The sequence below is a fragment of the Acomys minous genome (genome assembly GCF_964271855.1).
Source record: "Acomys minous genome assembly, chromosome: 2".
NCBI lineage: Eukaryota > Metazoa > Chordata > Mammalia > Rodentia > Muridae > Acomys > Acomys minous.
The window spans coordinates 56,243,177-56,264,053 of record NC_140484.1 but is presented as its reverse complement, the minus strand read 5'-3'; the positions used below and the strand labels follow the sequence as shown (position 1 = coordinate 56,264,053).

At 54.6% G+C, this 20,877-nt stretch overlaps 1 protein-coding gene across 1 annotated transcript; it reads right to left on the bottom strand.

The window, feature by feature from the left end:
• Position 1: 1 nt before the first annotated feature.
• On the bottom strand, positions 2-20,236 carry TRPM5 (transient receptor potential cation channel subfamily M member 5; the record flags this gene model as incomplete). Its single annotated transcript, XM_084802747.1, has 26 exons — positions 2-1,227; positions 1,560-1,626; positions 2,011-2,083; positions 2,777-2,909; positions 3,229-3,410; positions 4,359-4,512; positions 7,164-7,338; positions 8,008-8,140; positions 8,320-8,438; positions 9,082-9,340; positions 9,596-9,688; positions 9,829-9,941; positions 10,621-10,766; positions 11,185-11,308; positions 11,406-11,546; positions 11,612-11,950; positions 12,298-12,416; positions 13,622-13,724; positions 14,084-14,275; positions 14,412-14,476; positions 15,966-16,152; positions 16,784-16,950; positions 18,636-18,816; positions 19,251-19,371; positions 19,441-19,507; positions 20,200-20,236. The coding sequence occupies 26 exons, from the start codon at positions 20,234-20,236 to the stop codon at positions 1,139-1,141; spliced, it is 3,579 nt and encodes a 1,192-aa protein (XP_084658873.1). The 3' UTR covers positions 2-1,138.
• Positions 20,237-20,877: the final 641 nt, after the last annotated feature.

Sequence of the window (20,877 nt, the reverse complement as noted above, 5' to 3'; positions counted from 1 at the left end):
GTCACTGGTGAAGCTACCTAGAGAGACTGGGCTCCTAGCCATGTCCAGCTTTGTGCCCTGATGGTACTTGATGAACAAAAATCTGGCCCCCTAGAAACCAGTGCAGTTTCCTCACTAGGCCTTTGCAGATCGCAGGCTATATATTGGGAGAGGGTAGATTGTGAGCCAGCATATAGCTGGTGTCTTGGGTGTGTGTCTCCAGGACTTGTGACCTCTGTAGGACACAGCTGATGCTATAGGCTGATGCTAGGTCATTCAGCGGGAGCTGGGTCAGGGAGGAAGAGAAGGATGCAGGGAAGGTACGTGAGTATTTCCTGTGGAGGCCAGGGACTTTGACCCAGCTAGCTAGCCTAGCCTGCTAAGCACCAGGTCTGCCCTAGCCTCTGCACTCCCCATTTCAGGACTTGAGTTTCCCCCTAAAAAGAAGCAGCAGCCTAGGTGGTCATTTCATTTGAGGAGCAATGGAAGGAGCCAAGATGCCATTCAGTGGGTCAGATAACCCTCCCTGCACCCCAGGTGACTGAAATGTGTGTTCAGCAACCCTTGTGGTCCAGTTTAGCTTGAGTTGAGGTGGTCTACAGGCTTTATAGAAAATAAAGGAGCATCGGCTACCCTTGAACAGTATCTTGGGGTTACTGCCAGGATGGTCATACAGATAATGCTAGTGGGGGGGGGGGGCAAAAGCGTGGGAGCTGATGGCAGTTGACCTGGAGTCCTGTCCTGTAGAAGCTGGTCAGCTGGTGAAGAGTGGGTCTTTGAGGGCAGAAAGAAACCTCCAGTGTTCAGGAGATTGGTTTCTTGGGAACTCGGTAGGAACAGGCTAGACCTAAGTAGCCCCACCTAGGCAGATGGTGTCCTGTGGGGACTTGGCCAGTTCTGGCTGGCCAGTCCAAATCAGTGAAAGCTCCAGGTATGACATGAGAAAACTTCCCCTCCTGGAGAAGGTACCACTGGGGCTCCCAGAGAGGTGGCAAGGGACATAAGCTTCATTCCGATAGGCAGGGATGTCCAAGAAGTAGCCTGTGGCAAGGCCTTGAAGGCCATTTCTGGGGGCTGCTGGGAGTAGGGGGAGGTTGATGTGTCCCAGAAGCTCAAGATGACCAGGCCTGGGGCTCTAGGACAAGTGGTTTTTTCCATGTCAGGTGTCTGAGGGTGGCAGGCCAGCCTCTGGGTACTCCCTGTCTTTAGCAGAGGCTGGCTGACTCCTGCGACCACAGTTCTGAGAGCCTGGGAGCAAGGAAGGGAGAAAGGACCTTCAGTGGTGGAGTCCCAGCTGGAGCAGGGCAAGGCAAGGCAGGAGAGAGGCAAGGGACAGTCATGGAAAGTGGAAAGGTCAGCAGGGTCAGTGTTAGGCAGAGCGTAGGACACTTCAGCCTCTGCCCTGGGCACCTGTATGCCTCAGCAACAGTGGCCTGCCAAGGGCAGCAGCAACCTCCAGCACAGGTGGGGAAGGCAGGGCCTGATAGGCAGCCTGCAGCAGCCTTGCTCTCACCCTAATTGGGTGGCTGGAGGGAGGAGCCTATGCCCATCTCATTTCCCTGTCCTGAACCAACACTTACTTGAGTAGACGCCTCCTGGAGCCACTGTGTCAGTCATGGAGGACAGGAGGAGCATACAGTAGTTGGCCTGGAGGAAGCCAAGGGAGGGGTGGGGATTTTGGCATAGGGAGTCCCTCCCATGTGGTTTCCCCCCTGCCAGGGCTACTACTGCTGCTGCCCTGGGACTTCACACTCTGGACCAGGCACCCTCATGGGCATGACAAAGGATGGTGACAGCGTGTGGTGCTGAACCTGGGTTTTGTTGGACTCACTCTAGTCTCTAGAGTGGGTTGGACAAGCATAGGCCAACACAAACCTTTGCCCTGAAGTCTCGCCCATCCCTGCCCATGATCCTTCCACTCTGGGCGGGCCCTAATGCTTGCTGCTCATCGGGAAGCTGGTACAGGGCTGTGGTAGTTGGGGAGTTGGCCCCACCTCAGGAAGAATAATGGACAACGGGGTGCTGGCTTGCCTGTGATTCCAGACACTTGATCCTCTTTTCTTGCTCTCTCAGCGCCCCGATGTATTTGGCAATTGAGTCCACTCTGTGGAAAGCAGGAGCAGCTGCAGATGTGCCTGCTTCCATGGCACTCCACTAGGGGGAGCCTGCCCACCCTAACTGCTGGTCTCAGGGCCTCAGGCAGCTGTTGCCTCTTGCTCTACTGTCCTTCCTATCTTGATCTGGGGCCTGTCTGTGGATATGGAGCACTTCTGTGCCCTCCTAGAGATTGAGGATAGAGCTATTCATTCTTGGAATCGACCACCGAGCAAGAGGAGAAACAGCAGGCCATCCCTATAAGCAGCCTTCCCCCATCCCGCACCGACTTGAGAAAGGAGGAAGAGGATGCAAAATGCCTAATTATGTACCTACACTCCCAACCCACACACATACACTCTCCTAGAACAAGAGGCTGGAGTGCTGGGTCTTGTGACCCAGCCATGTTTCCTCAGCTCAGAGGTTCTGTTACTGGCACTAGAGGGTCTCACCCAGCCTTAAGGCAGACCCCCCACTCATTACTGAAAAGGCTAGATATTCCCCCACCTTCACATGCTCCCAGTGGGGAGCCCCTCCCAGACTCATTGCCGCTCATAAACACTCAGCCGATGAAGGTCAGCCCAGCCCTGCTGCGTCTTGAGTCCACCTGCCTCCAGGCAGGGCCCTTTCTACATCTCTGGACAGCCCAGGAAAAGGAGTGATGGCATTTGCCTGCTGCCTGCGGCGCCACAGGCTGCCCCACCTGTGTGCCGTTTTCCTCAGCACCTCCCCCTCGCTGTCCCTCCTCCGCTTCTCCATGGCACTAAGGAAGTTCTCCTTCTGGACCGTTTCCCAGGTGATGATCTTCTGATCCAAGGGGTCAGGCAAGTCTCTTTCTGGCAAGGTGGGAGACAGCAGCAAGTTTCAGAGAGCTGTGAGGGCCCCTAGGGCAAGAGTCCAGGCCCAGGCTAATGCAAGGGAAAGCAGAGGCAGATGCCACTAGGCAGGGCAGCAAGGTAGATGGCAGAAATAAGCCCCCGTGCAGGGATTTGGGACTGCAAGGAGACAGGCTGACCCTGTGGTTGTCTAGGCTGGATCTGAAGTTTTGTCCAGGTTAGCCTGGACAGGGCCTAGATGAGGAACCCCACTCCTTTCTGTGAGTCTCCTCGAACAGTGGAACCCGTGGGAGTAGGGCCATCCAGGCCGTGGCCTCACCCAGGTGTTGTCGCTTGTCCTGTGCTTCCTTCCTGAAGACCTGCTTTAGCACCAGACTCAGGTGGCTGAGCAGGATGAAGGGCGGGGCCAGGGCCGGTCGCCCATGGTATTCAACAATGAGGTGGTATCGCTGAAACTTCCAGAATATGTCAGCGTTGCCCTGCACCACCTGGAATGTGTAGCTACAGGACACATAGCCAAACCCTCGCCTTATAAGCTGCTCTCCTTGCTCGTGGGCGCATCCTATCTCAAGCCGGCACCTACCTCCCACCCCACGTGCCACCCCATCCTGTATTCCACTCCCCACCCTTCATCTCACCCTTCCCCTCCCAATCCCTCTATGCCATCCCCCATTGCGTCCACCAATGGGTAACCAGGCTGTGCTGGGGGCCCTTTCAGAGAGATGGAGGCTAACATAGTTAGCTTTAACTGTCAACCTGACATAGCCTAGAGTCACTTGAGAAGGAAACCACAGTTGAGGGACTGCCAAGATCACACTGGCCTGTGGGCATGTCTGTGGGGGGGGGGTGTTATATTGACTATTAATGGTCCACTGTGGGCTGCACCATTCCCTGTGCAAGAGGTCTTCAGCTGTGTAAGAAGTCTAACTAAAGATGAGCCTGAGCGAGCTGGCAAACAGCGTTCCTCTGTGGTTCCTGCTTTGAGCACCTGCCCTGACTTCCCTCAGTGATGGGCTATGATCTGGGAATGTAAGAGGAAATAAACCTTTTCTTCCTCTAAATTGCTTTCAGTCAGTTTTTTTTTTTATCACAGCAAGAGAAAGGAGGCTAGGATGGGGGCCCAGCACCCTTCAGTCACAGTCACAGGTATACTGCAGTGGGCCTACTCACTGGGGGTGTTTACACAGTGCTGATCCCTGATCCCTGTAGACCCACCCTCCTTCCTGGTAAGTTAGAAAGTAGCTGTTGAGCTGGGGGAAGAGAAGGGCTCACAGTATGTCCATACCTAGGGTGTTGACTCTCTACTGCAGGTCTAGCCCAGTGGACCCAGCAGCAAAATACTTAGGGACATGGGTCCTATCTCTGCTGGCACCCAGAAACCAGTCCCACTAAGAGGGAGCATGGGTTAGTGAGGGCATGTGGCAGGGAGGAGTGGAGGCAGGAGGATACCTGAACATGGCGATCAGAAGGTTCATAAGTAGCACATTAGTGACCAGCAGGAAGGTGACCAGCAGGAGAATGACCAGCCAGTTGGCATAGAGATTGGGGCAAGAAGCTGAGCTTTCCAGCAGCAAAGGGTGACGGGAACAGTTCACACGGGCCTCTGCAAGGCAAGCAGGCACCTTTAGCCTGGGAGTATGGTTCCAAGCCTAGGCCACCAGGGTGCAGGTGCTGGTTAGGCAACCAGGGGCCTGGTTCACATGGGGCTGGCTAGTTTCAGCACCAAAAGTCCCATCGTGAAAAGCCAGCCCCAGTTGCATCAAACCAAAAAGTAGACTGCCCATCATCGGCCCTCTCCACCGGGACTCCAGGAAGGGTCGCAGGCCACGGAGGCAAGCCAAGTCCATATGAAAAGTGGAAGCGAGGACGGGAGTCGTGGAACCCACTTCTGCCTGTCATTGCATGGAACAACTCCGTGTATACCAGAGAGGTTTCCTGCCCAAGCCTTTCCTACCTAGAGCTCCCAGCTGAGAGCGAGTCCTCAACTTTCCAGGTACCTCTGCCCACTCTTGGAGTTCCCAAAGCCCTGAGCATCCCCCAAGAGCTCTGGGTCACAACACTAGCCGCTCAGAGCTGCCATCTCCTTTACGTATGCTTCTCCCCTGCAGAGCCTCACCCCGGCCACAGCTGGCCAAGCCTGCAGGGCAGATGGCAGCATAGGCTGAGGTTGCCATCCCTCATCCTGGCTCCATTCCCTGTCTTCTCCAGGCTGTGTGCTGGTGCATGACAGCCTGTGTGTAAGTAGGTGTGGGCATATATGCATGTGCGTGCAGGTGCGCCACCTGTACATCTCATTGATGACTGCTTCCGGGTCTCTGTGTTATGATGATGCTCCAGGGAGCCTGCCTTGGGGTGCAATTTGGGGATGTTTGACTTTCACCTGTATGTACTGGCATCTCTCTGACCCTGGCTCCCTTTCTGGCACAAAGCCCTGCCTTGTTGCCCCAGTGAGTTTTTTGTGATCAGTTCAACCCATGGCTGAGTTACGGAGCGCTGTATTGTAGGGAAGGGTGCATGCGGCCATCTAAGAGGGCCACATCCCATCTTGCTATCTCCAAGGCTGCCTTGGCCGCCCCTCACAGCCTATGAATCTGTTCCAGGCTCTCTTCCTCTACTCTCTTCCCTCCCTTAGGTGCCCCAGAGGGGAAATCAAGCCCTTCTTTGTAAATCAGCAAATCTACATCCTGCCTGAGGTCTCAGAAGGCCTATGTGGCCTGGTTGAACACAAATACGGCCCTGGGGCCCAGAGTCTGGTGGAAGAAGGAGCGAGTGTGGTGGTGTATAAAGGGGAGGAGAGGGGAGGGGAGGGGAAGGGAGGGGAGGGGAGGGGAGGGGAGGGGAGGGGAGGACTCTATACCTCATAGACATAGCCAGTATCACCCAGGCCTCAGTTTCCCCTCTGAGCAAAGACACGTTAGAGAATACCAGTCCACTTTCAGTACCGTAGACACAGTGTGTGGGGAAGGACACCTTGGGAACCTAGGGAGGGGACTGGCAAGGCTGTTTAATGGCTCATTCTACCTGCCACATCTACCATGGTTCTGTTGACCCTGCCGTAGCCTCCATGCCTAGACCAAGGACCAGCCACCCTGCTGCCCTTCTAAGCTGTCAGCTGGCCTGAGCCTGTTTCCCAATACCTGTGGAGGAGAAACTGGAGTTGTAAAGAACTGAAACACCAGAGCTGCCCTGGCTGGGGCACGTACCTTCCTCTTTCTGCCCCCAGGGACTGAGGCCATGAGGCCATATGGTGAGGGGGGAAGGGAGAGGCAGGCAATGTCTGTTTAAGCTAATGGCCTAGAAAAGTGATGGCTCGGGCTGAGCAAGCATCAAAGGAAGAAGAAAACAGCCCAGGGTATGGCTTGGGAACACCCCAATTAGAAGTTAATTTCCAGCCCTGGAGGCCTGGATTTACTCCAGTCTCACTGTTATCTATTGACAAATATTCATCAAGTGCCGTGCTTGCTGACCCAGCCTCATTAGTGGCCTCCCTGAGCATGGCTGGGGTCAGGTCTCTACTGCCCATCCAAACTGCATGGCCTCATGATTAGATAACCCCATCTCCCTTGACGCTAGCCTGAACACTGACCCCTATGCCTCAATCTGCACCCCATCTCTAAGCCTGTACATGTCCAGCAGCGCCATGTGGAACCGCTGTCCTGAGCCCCAACCCTCTAGGCCTCTTTCCAACCCAGTGAGCCGAATCCCTCTGTTTGCCCTTCCTCCACCACCCACAAGACCCCTGCAGTAAGTACAGGTCTGCACCCACTTGTCATGAGATCCCTAAACTCTCCATCAGCCCTAACTAGGTGCAGGGCCTAGCTTGAAGGGACACCCATGGTTACAGACTAAGCCACACCCCACTGACACCAACAGGCAACACACACAGGTTGATGGATCCCCAGTGGAGGCAAGACAGTTGCAGATGGTGAGCAGATGGATCACGGGGAGACTGCAGCCAGCTGACGCAGCAACATAGAATGGCCAGGGTGGGCTGGGTTCTTCATGCTGTGCTCAGAGTGTCTGCCTATCGTCTGCCCCTCACGAGACCCCTGTCTCCAACGCCCAGGGGGGACTCCATGCTGGCTGTATCTTGCCCTACTCTGGATCTCAACCTGGAACACATGCAAGGCCTGTGGCCTAGACTTATGATACTGTCCCAACCATTTCCAGCCAGGGACATGGTGACAAAGAAGTCCCAGCGGAGGGACACATATCCTGGATCCCACCAGCCCACCCTTTAGGCTCAAAACAAACCATCAATCTCATCCAGAGGGATCTGCCCAAAGATCTGCAGGTAAGGCCGGTAGAGCACGCGGCGGAAAATCCACTCCAGTCGGCCGTCGTGGGGGTGCAGCAGGGCCTGAGTGGTTACGCCATAGGCCACGAGCCACACACTCAGGAAAAAGAGGAAGAAGAAGACATCCTTCATCTGCAGAGGGAGGGTCACAGAGCATGGGTGGGAATCCACCCCTAGGGGTCACAGAGGGGTCACTCTCCCCCAGGTTGGAGTCCAGAGAGCTTACCCTTACCTAGGATTGGAGCTTCAGGGTTCTCAACTCAATGGAAGATGAGAGTCCCAGGGGGAGCATCCCCTCCCAGGCCTGGGGTTCTCAACACCACCTTAGGTGGGGTTTTAGGACTTACCCCCTCATCCAGGGTTGGCGGTCCCAGGATTCTCATTGCTCCCCAGGGTTGAGATACCATGGGGCTCACCATCACCCAAGGTCAAGGTCTGAGGGGGCTCACCCCTAACCCAAGTTAAGGTCCCAGAGAGCTCACCTTCACCCAGAGCTAGAGTTCTACAGGTTTCCCATATACCCAAGGCAGGGATTATAGGAGTCACCCCTCTAGGTCGATGCAGTGGTGGCTCACACCCCCTTCCAGAGTTAAAGCTTAGGGCTCTTACCATCTGAGTCAGTGTTCCTTAGGGCTCCTCAGCTATCCAGGGCTAAGATCTCAAGGGACTCAACACCCCCCGCAATGCCCCCAGATTTAGGGTCCTGAGGACTTACTATCCACTGAGTCAAAGTTCCCCATCTATTCAGGCTTGGGGTCCCACTGCTTCACCCCCTCAAGGGTCAGGGTCCTGAGAACCCACCATCCTCTCTACAATGATGATCTTAGGACCCAGCTGCTTGTGAATGGCAAAGATGTGGATGAGCCGAAGTGTGAACACCATGAAGTCAATGGCCAGGACGGTGCGGCCAGCCTCAAACACCGAGGGCAGCATCCTGGAGAGGGACAAAGGCCAGATAAGGCTGCTGGTGCCCATGAAGGGCAAGAGGCTTTCACCACGACACAAAATACACTAGCCAAATGGCCAAAAGGCAGCTTCCGGGAGCACACTAGGGTTTCTGAGGGCTGAGTGGGCCTCATAGAGCCTGTCCACCAGCTCATGTGAGGTACAAACCTACAGGTGACACCAACAATGAACAGGAAGATGGCCACCATGTCACACTTGTTCCAGTTGTCTTCCACATACAGAGTGAACTTCTTCACCAAGTGTGTGTCCTCATCCGTGAAGAAGCCCTGGCAGACAGAGAAAGGCTGGTTGCAGGGTGGGATCTGCATGGATCAGGGCTCCGTTTGCCAAGTTGATCAGAATCAATTGGTGACCAGAACCCAGTGTATGGCTAGGCCTGGGGGTAACAGTTGAAGAGATTTCAGGGCTAAGACTCGGGACAGAAATGAGGTCAACCTGTACTTGGAGTCAGGACTGTCTGTGACTAAAACTCAAGGTCAGGGTACAATGAGTGTCTGGATTTGGCCAATGTCTCGGGTCAGGGTTCAGACTCTGACTAGGAAATCATGATCATGATCAATATGGAGCAGAGGTCAGGGCTCAGTATGGAGCTAAAATCAGCTCACTTTGGCTCTAGGATTGGGGCTCAGTTTGTGACCGGGACCAGGGCTCAGACTGTGATCAACATCAAGCCTCAGTTTGTGACTAGGATCAGGGCTTAGTCTGATAAAGATCATGGATTGGTCTGGAGTTGGGCCTGGGGCTCAATCTGTGACCAGGACCAGGATTTAGTAGGCTGGGTTGACAGGAAGGCCACACAGTGGTCTTGTCCTAGAGATGGAAAAATCTTAACAGACCCCCAAAGCAGGCACATATAACATAGCCTGAGTGAGTTACAGAGCCCAGGAGTGGGTCATGCTGGCTACTGACCTGTCGGATTTCCTCCAGCACCAGTGTGAACACCCAGAAATAGAGGGTAACCTCAGACCCAGACGGCCCCTGGGGAGGTGGCCTGAAGTCCACCAGCAGGACATAGGTGAACAGGAAGAGGAATGCGAAGTACATGACCACATTCCCCAGGAACACAGTCACAGGAGCACCCCAGAACTTGCGCCACCGTGTAAACAGGAAGGCAGCTTGTGGGCCTAGATCTCCTGGAGCCCTTGGTGCCTCTGTCAGTTTCTCCAGTCTGTGTGGGTGCAGAGGAGGTCACCATGGTGAGGAGGTACCTAATCCCAGTGCCCCATGGGTGCCTGTCTCTGTCTACCACGTGCCCAGCAGCTGGCCACACTTAGTAGTAGTCTTCACTCTCTCTCCATCTTTTATTTTTTCTCGTCCTCCATCTTTCCCAGGCCTACTCTATCTTTCCCAGTCTCCTAACTCTTTCCATCCTTCCTGGCCCCCTCTATGCCTTTCACACACACACACCCTGCCACCCCCTTACTGGCCGCCCTGGCTGCACAGGAAGCTCTTTTCCACATCCAAGCTGTCCGGCTCCTGCAGCTCTTCCAGGCCCATCCTCTGCGGAGCATCCTCACTGCAACACAGGGGAGAACATCCCAAGCACACAGAAGGAAGTACCGGGCCTACTGAGAAGAATGGGGAGGGGCTTGCACTGGGCTGTGAACAGCGTGAACGGTGAGACTCTGGCACCTGCGGCGGCCAACATCCACCTACCTGAAGGTGATGAGGTTGGTGTAGATGAGGGCTGGGCAGGTGAAGGCACCCAGCAGCCGTAGGATGGGCGTGCCTGTGGCCATATCTCCCCACCAGATCTTGGTCAGGAATGCCTAGGATAAAGTCACGTGTTCTGGCTGGTTGAGTACCAGCACACTTTTACTCACATAGGGCCCTGTGTCTGAGCTGCCCTTCCCAGGCCCCTGGAGCGCCTGCTGTGGCAGGACCTGGTCAGACTCTTTCCAGGAGCATGCTTTGACTGTCCTGCAGCCTGCCAGCCTTCCCCTTTTATTTCTTTGAGGCAGTCTCATACAAACCAGTATAACTATCAACTACATAGCTGAGGATGACCTTGAGCCCCTGATCCTTCTGTTCCCGCCTTCCTAGTGATAGGATTGCTGGCCTATCCTGGTTTAGATCTATGAACTCTGCCTGGTGTACTCAGTGCTGGGGATTGAACCCAGGACTTCAAGCATGCTGGACACTCTATGAACTGAGCCACACCCCCAGGCCTGTTGTAACCTTTCAATAGCAGAATTATGGACTGGGGTTAGGGACAACCAGACTGAGAACAGGTGTTGCTGGGCCCAACACCCAAGCTAGAAAAGCACCTCTGATGGGGGAAGCTGGAACACAGCCACTCTCCTGGTCCCTCCCCTATTTAGCTTGGACTTGGGCTAGAAGCTGCAGGCTGGGACATTATCTGAGGTACCTCAGTGTCCTGTGTGGGTAGCCTGAGCCCTGCCGACCCTTCTTGCCCACTAGCCATCCTTAAGCTGATCAGCCACTTACTTGTACACCATCATGGGCAAAGAAGGCCTTGGCATCAGCTTCAGTGGCTAGGTGCAGGCAAGTGGTCCTGCTCCAGCTGTGGTTCCGACGCACCAGCAGGGCAAAGGCATGGTCCTCACTGTTCCTGTAGCACTCAGAGAAAAGATCTGTGCACAAAGCCAGCTGCTGGGATGAGGTGCTGAAGCCTGGCTCCAGCATGTGTCCTGAGTCTACTTCTTAGGGTCTAGCCAGACCTCTTGTACTACAGGGCCACTGAGAGTCCCTTCCTGGCCTCAAGGACCTTCCCAACCTCTGACCTTCTCTGGCCCTTCCCCTTCAGGACTGTGAGGGACTCAATGACCACAAATGGCTTCTACCCTGTGGCAGGGCCCAGCACATGACTATCATGTACTGTAACAATTCCATCTTCCTGTCAGGACTTCCTGACCTCCACCCTCAGAAGGAACTGCTCTGTGCTCTGCTCTACACAGGAGGCCATGGGGGGAAGGGGGCTACCCTGAGCCACGTGGCTTTCAGGGGTGTCTGCAAGGGAAGAGAGGTAGAGGCCCTCTGCCTGTCACTCACCGAGGGCCAGCTGCTCATACTTGGCCTCACGCATGGTGCGGGCTACCTCTGCCTCCTTCTCCAGGTGGGACATTTCCTTTATGATCTTGCAGGCCGCCAGAGCAGCAGCCACACCCTCCCGGCCCTGGAAGATGGAGAAACAGGGTGTTAGGAGGTCCCAACGTTCCCCAGTCTGCCTCTCGGGATGCCCAAGGAAACCGTGGACTGAGGTGGCTGCTCACCATGGCCCAGAAGTATGTGGCCATCTCATAACGGTTCTGCAGCACAGCCCAGAGGAACAGGTCCCTCCAAGGGTCCTCACTCTTCCGACTGAGGTCGGGCAGCCACTTCTGGCCTGTGGGCCGCTTGGGTGGCCCTCTCTCCTGCAGAACATGGGGTCAACATCCAGCCTGCCCAGCATTCCCTGGCCCAACCTAGCTCTACTCACTTCCATCCTGCGCCCGTCCTGGTAGAAGCCGCGGCAGGCGTCATGCAGGAAATCTTTGAGCACGCGCGAGACCTCGTGGAGTGAGAAGGCTGGCAGCCCAATGGGCGGCTCCCGGGCCTGCTGGGCACCCAGGCCAGCCAGTGTCAGCCGACCCTCCTCATGCTTGCGCTGCAGCAATTCAAAGAGGAGGCTCTTGGGGGACACGGAGTGGTAAAGCTGTTGCAGCCGCCCATAGGTCAGGAACTCAGCCATGTCAGCACCGCTGTCCACAAAGAGGCGCACGAAGTCAGGCTTGTTGCTTACGAGGGCGTCTGTCATCACCTCTTCCAGGTCGCAAGACTGGATTCACCCAGTAGAGGAGGAAATCAAGACAGTAAGAGGGAGGGAGAGAGGCGGAACATCCTCCTTGGGCACCCCAACCTGTACCCTGAAGCCGGAGCAGGCAAGGGTCAGCAGAGCATGCTGCCCTCAGGTGCCAGGGAAAGGAAGGGCCTGGTGAATTGACACTAAGCATGTTAGGATTCCCACACTCCAGCCTGGACTTTCGGGAGTTCCCTAGCATCTTCTTGACGCCCCCCCCCCTCCGGGGCAACAGCTGATGCCCCTGGGACCCCACTTCCTCAAGCCTCAATGTATTCCTGGCCCGATGTTCCCAAATCAGGTCTGGGTAGTTTGGGGGGGGGCACCTTCCATTCCACGTCCCCATTGAAGATCTCGCTCTTGGCAATGTCCACACGGTCCCAGGCCACAGCCAACTTGAGCTCATCTAGGTAGTCTTGGGCCTCTTGGCTGTGGCTCTTGCAGGCTGTGGGAGGTGGGGGGGGGGGGGAGTGAATCCCGCAAAGCTGGAGAGGAGGGACTGGGACTCTGTGAGGACTTGGTGGGTGTTGGCAACTACTTCTGAACAGTAAGTAGCAAGAGGCACAGGACTAAGCACTTAGGGGTGACACCCCAGAACCTCCCTCCCCTGGACATGGTCTGGGGAGGCAGAAGCATGCTTCCAGTAATGTAGCCCCTTGGCCAGCATCTCCCTGCCCAAGAGAAGGACAGGAACATATGTTCTCATCAAAGTACATTTCTCCCATGGGGATGGCTGCACACAGGTACCCCTAAGCCCCAGAGTTAAGAGCACCAGGCTTTTGCCTCCATGAGACCATGACTCACTGAAAGCCACTATGTAGTCCTGTGTGTGGCTTCTTGGGCCTGTTTTGGGAAGGGGAGTGGCTGGGCTGACCTTGAATTTGCCAATGTAGCCAAATGAGACCTTGAGTTGCTCACCTCCTGCCTACCAGGGTATAAGCTACCACATCTGGTTTATGTGGTGCTGAAATTGAAGCCAGGGCCTTGTAAATGCTAGGCAAACATTCTCCCACCTGAGCCACATCCTCAGCCCCAGATATCCCAGGCCCTCTTAGAGTGGCCCCTTTCTTAGGTATGGCCCCCACACCTTCCTCAGCACTGCCTCTCCCGACTTCCAGCCTGTGTACACCTTTTCCAGGTCAGCTCCCTTGCACTGACAAGCCTGGGTGGTAATCTAACATCTCCATCAGTGGCTGAGTGGACAGACTGATGGTACTTTTACACAGTAAATGTTAGAACTCAGCCTTTGGAAAGGAAGGGCTTCCTGGCATAGGCTGCCAAGGGGATGGGTCTGCGAGACATTGTGCTTTATGAAGGAAGCTGGGCACAAGTAACATGGACTGTAATTCATCCATGCAAAATGGCCCCAATGCTCAGATTCATAGACAGAAAACAGGTGGGGAACCAGGGCTTAGGGACAAGGTGAGGTTGTTGCTAAGGCTATTGGGGTTTGGGTGGAGTGATAGAAAAGCTCCCGAATTGGTGATGGTAACATTGCTCTGAGCCTAGATTATAAGCTACTGAACTAAACACTTCAGAAATGCTTTGTGAATCTGCGAGTCATCTTTCCTACCTGGGAAGGGCTGACAGGCATCCACCGTGAGCACAGCTAAGTCTTGCTGCCTCTCAGGGCTGGTCTACTTGGCTCACCTTTCACAAGTGCCTTGAGGATGACGGTGTCCAGGTCCTCAGAACCCTCTTGCTCAAAGTCGTACACAGTGAGCAGGTGGGGGTGCGCAGCAATGTTCTGTAGCTAAGACCAGGAAGAGGTCTTGAAGTCTGAATGGAGCCTGGAAGGGTTCTCAGATGAACCACTCTCCCCGCTGACCCACAAAGCCTAGCTCAGGATCACCCACAAATTAACAGGCTAGCTGTCTGCTCTCTCTCTCTCTCTCTCTCTCTCTCTCTCTCTCTCTCTCTCTCTCTCTCTCTCTCTGTCAGTCTCTCTCTCTGTCTCTCTCTCTGTCTCTCTCTCTGTCTCTCTCTCCCGAGGTGTGATAGGAAGAGAGGGTACAAGCTAGGCCTGCAGGACTTTCAGGAAGAGCATCCCCACACAGAGAAGACAGGAAGGCAGAGGCAGCAGATAGCTATAGCAGCCCCAGTAGCATATACCAGCTCTGTCCAGTGCACAATGGCTTCCCAAGAGAAACACTCGCTGGGGAACTTCTCTCTAAACTGCTTCTCAGCCACCTGGGGCACCAGGAGATGAGGCTGGCTCACCAGGGCAGCAAGTACATCTGCAACACCCCCAGAACCTGCCAGAATCAGCCATGGGGCAGCCTGCTCCACTGCCCTGGAAATCCTCTGAGGAGGCAGAGAAGGTGATATGAAGATGATGTTTAGGAGGTACCTCAGCCCTCCACACCACCGTGTGGATGCCCCGTGCAACCATGCCATCCTCCAGGCCTCCAGTCATGCCCTCCCTTTTCCCTGCCCTTACCTCCAGGGTGCTGGGGTCACCATTGACCAGCAGGCAGAGGACAGGGATCTGGATGCTACTGGTCCCTGTGGGCAGAGCAGCCAAGAGGCCATTTGATGCTCAAAAAGCGAAAATTCAGATGCTTTTTGCTAGATGAGCAACCATCCCCAACTTCAGACATACCCAGCTACCATGGTTCTGATGCACCCTGACCTGGTAAAAGCTTTCTTTCTTTCTTTCTTTCTTTCCTTCCTTCCTTCCCTCCTTTCTTCCTTCCTTATTTCCTTTTTTCTTTTTGTATGTCATTTTTATTTATTTTTTATTTTTATTTATTTTTTTATTAATTTATTCATATTACATATCGATTGTTAGCCCTTCCCTTGTTTCTTCCTATTCCCCCCTCCCTCCCACTTCCCCCCTTCTCCCCTCCCCTATGTCTGTGATTGAGGGAGACTTCCTCCCCCTATATATGCTCTTAGAGTTTTTTTTTTTTAAAACAGAGTCTGACATAGCCCAGTCTGCTCTTGACTTTGAAATGTAGTTTAGGAGGGTGCCCTGCTTCCTGCTTCCGTCTCAGGAGTGCTAGGATCACAGGTGTGTGCCACAGTGCTTCATTTATTCTGCACTGGGGATTAAACCCAGAGCTTTGTGTACAAAAGACAAGCACTCTGCTAACTGAGCTACATCCCCAGCCTATGATGGCTCCCCTACCTCCCACCCTCCTCTTTCAAACCAAGGGTGAACCTAGACAGCGTATCAAATCCCTGAGCCATGGGCCCAAGACTTCAACCCTATGTATGTACTGCCCAGAACTGGCACGTGACAATTTAAGCACAAAGTAACTTGAGAGAAATGAACCCTGGTGGTACCTGCCACCTGCCACGGGTAGCCACGCCGTGGCTAGGTAGCTACTCTGCCAGCACAGGAAAGAGTTGCTCTGCATCGGAAGAGATGCACTGGGCCAACAAAGGGAGAGAAGTTGTGGGAGCAACCCCAAGCTGCTGGGGTCCCGGGGAGGCCTTTGTGGTATCAGATCCGTTTCCACTGTTAAAGTGTACTGGCTTCACTGAAGACTTGCATCGTTGTTTGTTAACATATTATTCGCATACATTCTAAGCAATGGTATAGTGGTTTATAAATATTGTTTGTCCTCTAATATTTTCCCAGTCCATCTCTCTTTCACACCCTCCATTAGCCAGAATGGATACACTCATTATGTCAGGCAATTCTGCTCCCTGGTGGCAGTGGAGGGGACTGTGTCTCTGGGAAGACAGAGCTGGGATTAGCAGAGTCTGCTGCCAGAGCAGTACCAATTAAAACAATGGTAACTGCCCTGTTGTCTGGCCAGGAGGTGGCTGCCTAGCCAGGGCCATACTATCTAGCTAGCAGTGCCATTGTCCCATCCCACCCAACTGCTCTTCTTCCCAGGCCTTGTATGCTCAGGCATACAGGGGGAGAGGGGGCTTCCAGGAAGGCCCTTTCCCACCCTCCATGAAGTTCTTGCTAATGTATGCCACATCTCCACGTCCACATCCCCAAGGTGCTGCTGCTCTGGGCAGCTAGAGTGAGCCTTACCCCCGTAACCTGTCCTCTGCTGAGAGATGTGCTTCTCCAGGCTCAGCCTCAGCTCTGCCAGTCCGTCGTTCCCACTCCCAAGGGCGCCTGGCTCCACAAGGATGAAGTGGGAGAGATTGCTATCCAGGGGGCACAGGGCTCCCTGGATGCTGCCCTCATCTGCAGGGTAGTGGATGGGGGTATCCTCCTGTGCCAAGAAGACATAGGGAGGCACAGAGACTTCAGGAGCAGCTTGGGCTGGGCCTTGCCGCGCTGTGCACGCCATGCTGGGGCCCTGGGCAAGGCTTCAGCAAGGCCTCAGAGTCCCCACCCCTCAGGCAGAGAGAGGCTGGACTGCTGGGCCGGGGGGCCCTCTCTGGAATGAGTGAACCATGGAAACAGCTGGGGCCAGGGCTGTGTAAGCTCCACCTTCTAGACTCTTCTGGGCTGGGGTCCAGACTTCACCTCAGTGGGGCCTCCTGGGCTTCTCATTGGTTATGCCTTACACGGTCCACAGGGTGGGGGATGTGCATGAGCAGAAGCCACCTGGCTAGGGTTTTCTGGGACTTGAGGACAGCCATCCAGCCAGGCTGGGCATAGAGCGCTATCAGTCCGGGTTCCCAAGGGGAGTGCAGCAGGTTGCCGCCCTTATTCCTGAGTGGTGCTGCCACCTGCTGGGGGAGTGCTGGGTCCCGTGGAACCCATGTCTTCCCACTGCAGCTCCTCCTTGACTCCGGTCAGGGCATCGGCGAGTGGCTCTTCAGTCTGTCTATAGCTTCCTCCACCCACCCAAGTTCACCAAACCCTGTCAGCCATAGTCCCATGAGCCTGCCACTAACCTGGACACCATCTAGAAGTTGACAGTGAAGGATTCGGTCCAGAGAGGCCATTCCGATGGCCACTACACGGACCTTGGTGGACGTGCTAGCCAGGGAGTGATCACGTACAGCCTGCCCAATATGGCGGGCCAAGCCCACACAGAGGGCACTGGTCAGGATCCAGGCACCTATGGGAGGGGGAAAGAAGGGTCCTGGAGTCCTCACAGCTGACTGGCCCAACTCCATCCTCTAGCCCTATCTATAGTCAGTAATGGGAAATGCTTCCCTGCCCCCCATTTCTTTCAGACAGGATCTCTTCAGTTCAGACTAGCCGCAGTGTTCCATGGGTAACATTTTGAGGCCGACGGAGATACTAAGGCTCAGGGAGGACGTGTGAGCGGCAGACAGTGACTTTTCCCAAAGTTTATCCTAGATGCTGCCCTGTAGCCTGTTCTGGGCAAAGATCTGGATGAGAAAGTTTCCACCTGCATCTGACTACAAAGTGTTCTTTCATTACAACCACTTCTGCAGTGAGAGACTCAGAACCTCCAACCCTCCTGCTGGATGTGTGCTTGTGTGTGCGGGACACCTGTGTCAGGGAACAGGCATATGTGGAGGCCAGGGGTGCCTGTCACCTTGTCTCTATAAGACAGTCTCTGATGAAGCTGGTGCTCACTGATTTGGCAAGTCTGGCAGGCCAGCAAACTACAGGGCCTTTCTTGTCTGTTTCCCTTAGCACTGGGACTACCAGTACGTGCCTCCTTGCCCAACTTTCTGCATGGGCTCTGGAGATTGGACTCAGGTCTTTACCCGTTGAGATATCTTTGTTCTGTGTTGGTTAGTTTTTTACTTCTTTTCAAATTATGTAAGTGTGTGTCAGCATATGCATCTGAGTGAAGTTGCCTGAGGAGACCAGAGGTGTTGAATTTCCCTGGAGCTGGAGTTACAGGCAGTTTCAAGCTGCCTGACATGGGTGCTGGGAACTGAACTCCAGATGCCCCGCAGGAGTAGTATGTGCTCTTAATTGTCGAGCCTCTCTCTGACCCCTGTGCTGCTTAGTTTTGGCTGTCAATTTGACACAACCCAGAATCACCTGGGAAGAGACTCTTAATCTAGATCAGCTTGGCCAGTGAGGTGGCCTGTGGTGGATTGTGGGCAGTGAGGTGGCCTGTGGTGGATTGTCTTGGTTCTAAAGTGATGTAGGAAGACCCCACCCACCGAGGGCAGCATCATTCCCTAGGCAGAGGATCCTGCATTGCCTTAGAGGAGAAAGCTGGATGAGAACGAGTAAGTAAAGATGTGTTTATTCTCTCTGCTCTTGGCTGTGGGTGAGACGTGACTAACTGCCTCGAATTCCTGCCTTCGTGTCTCTGAAACAATGGGCCGTGTGACATTGTAAGCTGTGGAACTGTAAGCCAAATAAATCCTTCCTTCCCTATGTTGCTTACGGTCAAGGCATTTATCACAGCCACAGAAATGAAAGCAGGACACCCGCTAAACCCAGGAATTTTAAAAATAAGGCCCACGAGCTGGATTCTTGCATCTACAACTAGTCAGATCTCTCCACAAGAGTGGTGCGTGGGCACCCACCTTAGTGCTTCTTGGTGCACTGATACCAGTGAGGGGCAGTGGGAGGCCATGGCCTATGAGTGGAGTGGGTAGCTCTCAGGGAGGGCTGGCCTCAGCCTCTCACCACAGGCCAGCTGGGGACAGCCTTTCAGTTCACCCTCACCACATCCCTGTGACCCGCTCCCATAGCCTCCCTGGGCATCACCGAACGTGGCTAAGTGATGTCACCAAGGAATGACCCCCCCCCCCCCCAGGGGCAGCAGGGCAGCAGGCGCAGGCAGGCACAGCCCAGGGGGAACGTTACCTGTGCTCTGAGCTGCTTTCACCAGCCCCTTGCGCAGGACGTCCCGAAGCCAGGATTTCATAGCAAAAGGTCGCTCCTCACCCACCATGGACACCACCAGGTTGGGGGCTGGCAGGTGCCACTCGGTGAGCAGGAGTTCAAAGAGCACAGAGGGGGCCACATTGCTTGGCACCTTCACAAACTGCAGGATAGAGGGCTGGTGGGTTTAGGGTGGGGGCGGGGGTAGGCAGCACTGGGTTGGGAGATTCTGGGCATTTGGTAGATGCTAGGTTGGAAGGAGTTCTGGAGAGATTTGGGGCATGTGGGAGGAGGCTGGGCTTATGGGACAAGGCAGGCTACAGAAGGGCAGGCCTTATACCCTTCTTGGGGCAAGGCCTCTGTGTGGTGTGGCCGTTGTAATATATTCTCCCCTGGGGAGTGGGGAGTGAGGCAGGAGTCCTGAACCTCAAGGTTCCATTCTTTCTAGGGCAGAGAGCAATTCTCAACTTTTGCCCATCTGGTAGAGGTCTCTGAACTCAGGTCATGAGGAGTGCCCCAGTTCTGGGCTTTGTGGAGGAAGTAAGACTTGGGGATTGCAGGCCTGCTGAATTTCACCCAGGTGCACACTGCCCCTACCTTGCCTCGTTTCTTGCCTCCAAAGTTGACCTCTCCTCTGCATAGGACTGGCTCCCACCCTTCTCCGGTATCTGGGGGGCTGCCGGGACAGGAGCTCTGGGCGGTCTGCATGGTGACTTCTCTGTGAAACATATGATGGAACCCAGAGGGTGTAATAACCTATCTGCCTGCCTCTGTTTGCCACACTTACCGAACTCCGGGCATCTGGACTCCAACACGCTCGTTACAATTCTCCAGAGGCTTTTGCAGGGGGTGTCCTGAAAACCCCCAAAGACTTAGTAGGAAATTCAGTTTCTCAACCCAAGGGAGCCACACCCTAGACCGCTCCAGACAAGGTCTGCGAACATCCTGCCTTACACCGTAGGTAAGACGGCAGGTGACCTAGCTTAGATGGGGGGGGGGGGCTTGGGGGACAGAGTGGAAAAGAGGAGGGACCTAGGCAGACCTGGAAGTCCAGAGAAAGGAAGCAGAGATGAAGGCTAGAAAGGGGAAGCAGGAACAGAAGGCAGGAAGGGAAGTCCGTGGAGGGTGGCAGGTGAAGAAGGCAAAGGAACGAACAGAAGGAGGCAGGGGAGAAGCCTGGCCTCAGAGGCAGAGCCAAAACACCACCAGGCACTTTGTCTCCAAACCGAGGATGAAGAGGGTACCCGAGCATCTCTAACTCCTGCTGGGCTCAGGTCCTCTCTCACCCACCCAGACAGACCAGGCTCTTCAGCCCCACCTACCGCGGTAATGTGGGTAGACTAGCCTGCAAGATATGCAGGTGGGCCCCCTACAGATCCCCTATGTTTTTCTAGTGATTGCCAAAACTCTCTAGGGCACAGCATGGCTCTATCCTCACCATGCCTTGGCTTCTGTGTCTGTCTTCCTGAGAGCAGGTTTCCAGGCAGGGAGGAAGAACACACTGGAAGGACCTCCCTTGGCTCCACTGTAGGCAGAGAGCACCTGCCTGACTTGCGACAGCTCTCTACATACTGTTTCCCCATGCTCCCCAGGTCTGCATGGCTGTCCCGTGTGCCCAGCTTTGGGGTACCTATGTGATAGCACTTCAGACCCTGTGCTTTTTACAGGGACATACCTGTGCACACAGGGGACTGAGAAGGAGGAGATGGGTTGGTGTAAGGTATGAAGGGACTCATTCCCTGCCTCCTGTGGCTAACCTGGACAGGGGCTGAGGCCAAGGTCCTCCCTACATGCCTCTGGAGCCAGCATCATTATGGTGCTCCTCCAAAAGAAAGTGTACCCCAGAAGATACATCTGACCCCTAACCCCTGGTACTGAGCACATGACCCTCTGCAGAAGTTTGGTCTTTGCAGACGTGAACTGAAGTTTACCTGGATGAAGATTCTGCCAGTGACTGCCTCATTGGAATGCCCTGGTTGTGGAGGTTGAGAAGTTACAGATCTGGAGCCAAATTATCTCAGGCTATCTTCAGCACCCTCTTATCGCCCATCTCTATTGTCTGACCTAACATGCATTGGCCAGGCAAAACCTTTAGACCGTATTCTCAGTGGACCCCAAGATTCCACCAAACCCAGAAGTCAAAAATGTCATCAGGCAGCATCTGAGGCCTATGACAGAGATTCCCCACTTGTCTGTAACCGACCTACCTGGTCTTCCCTCTGGT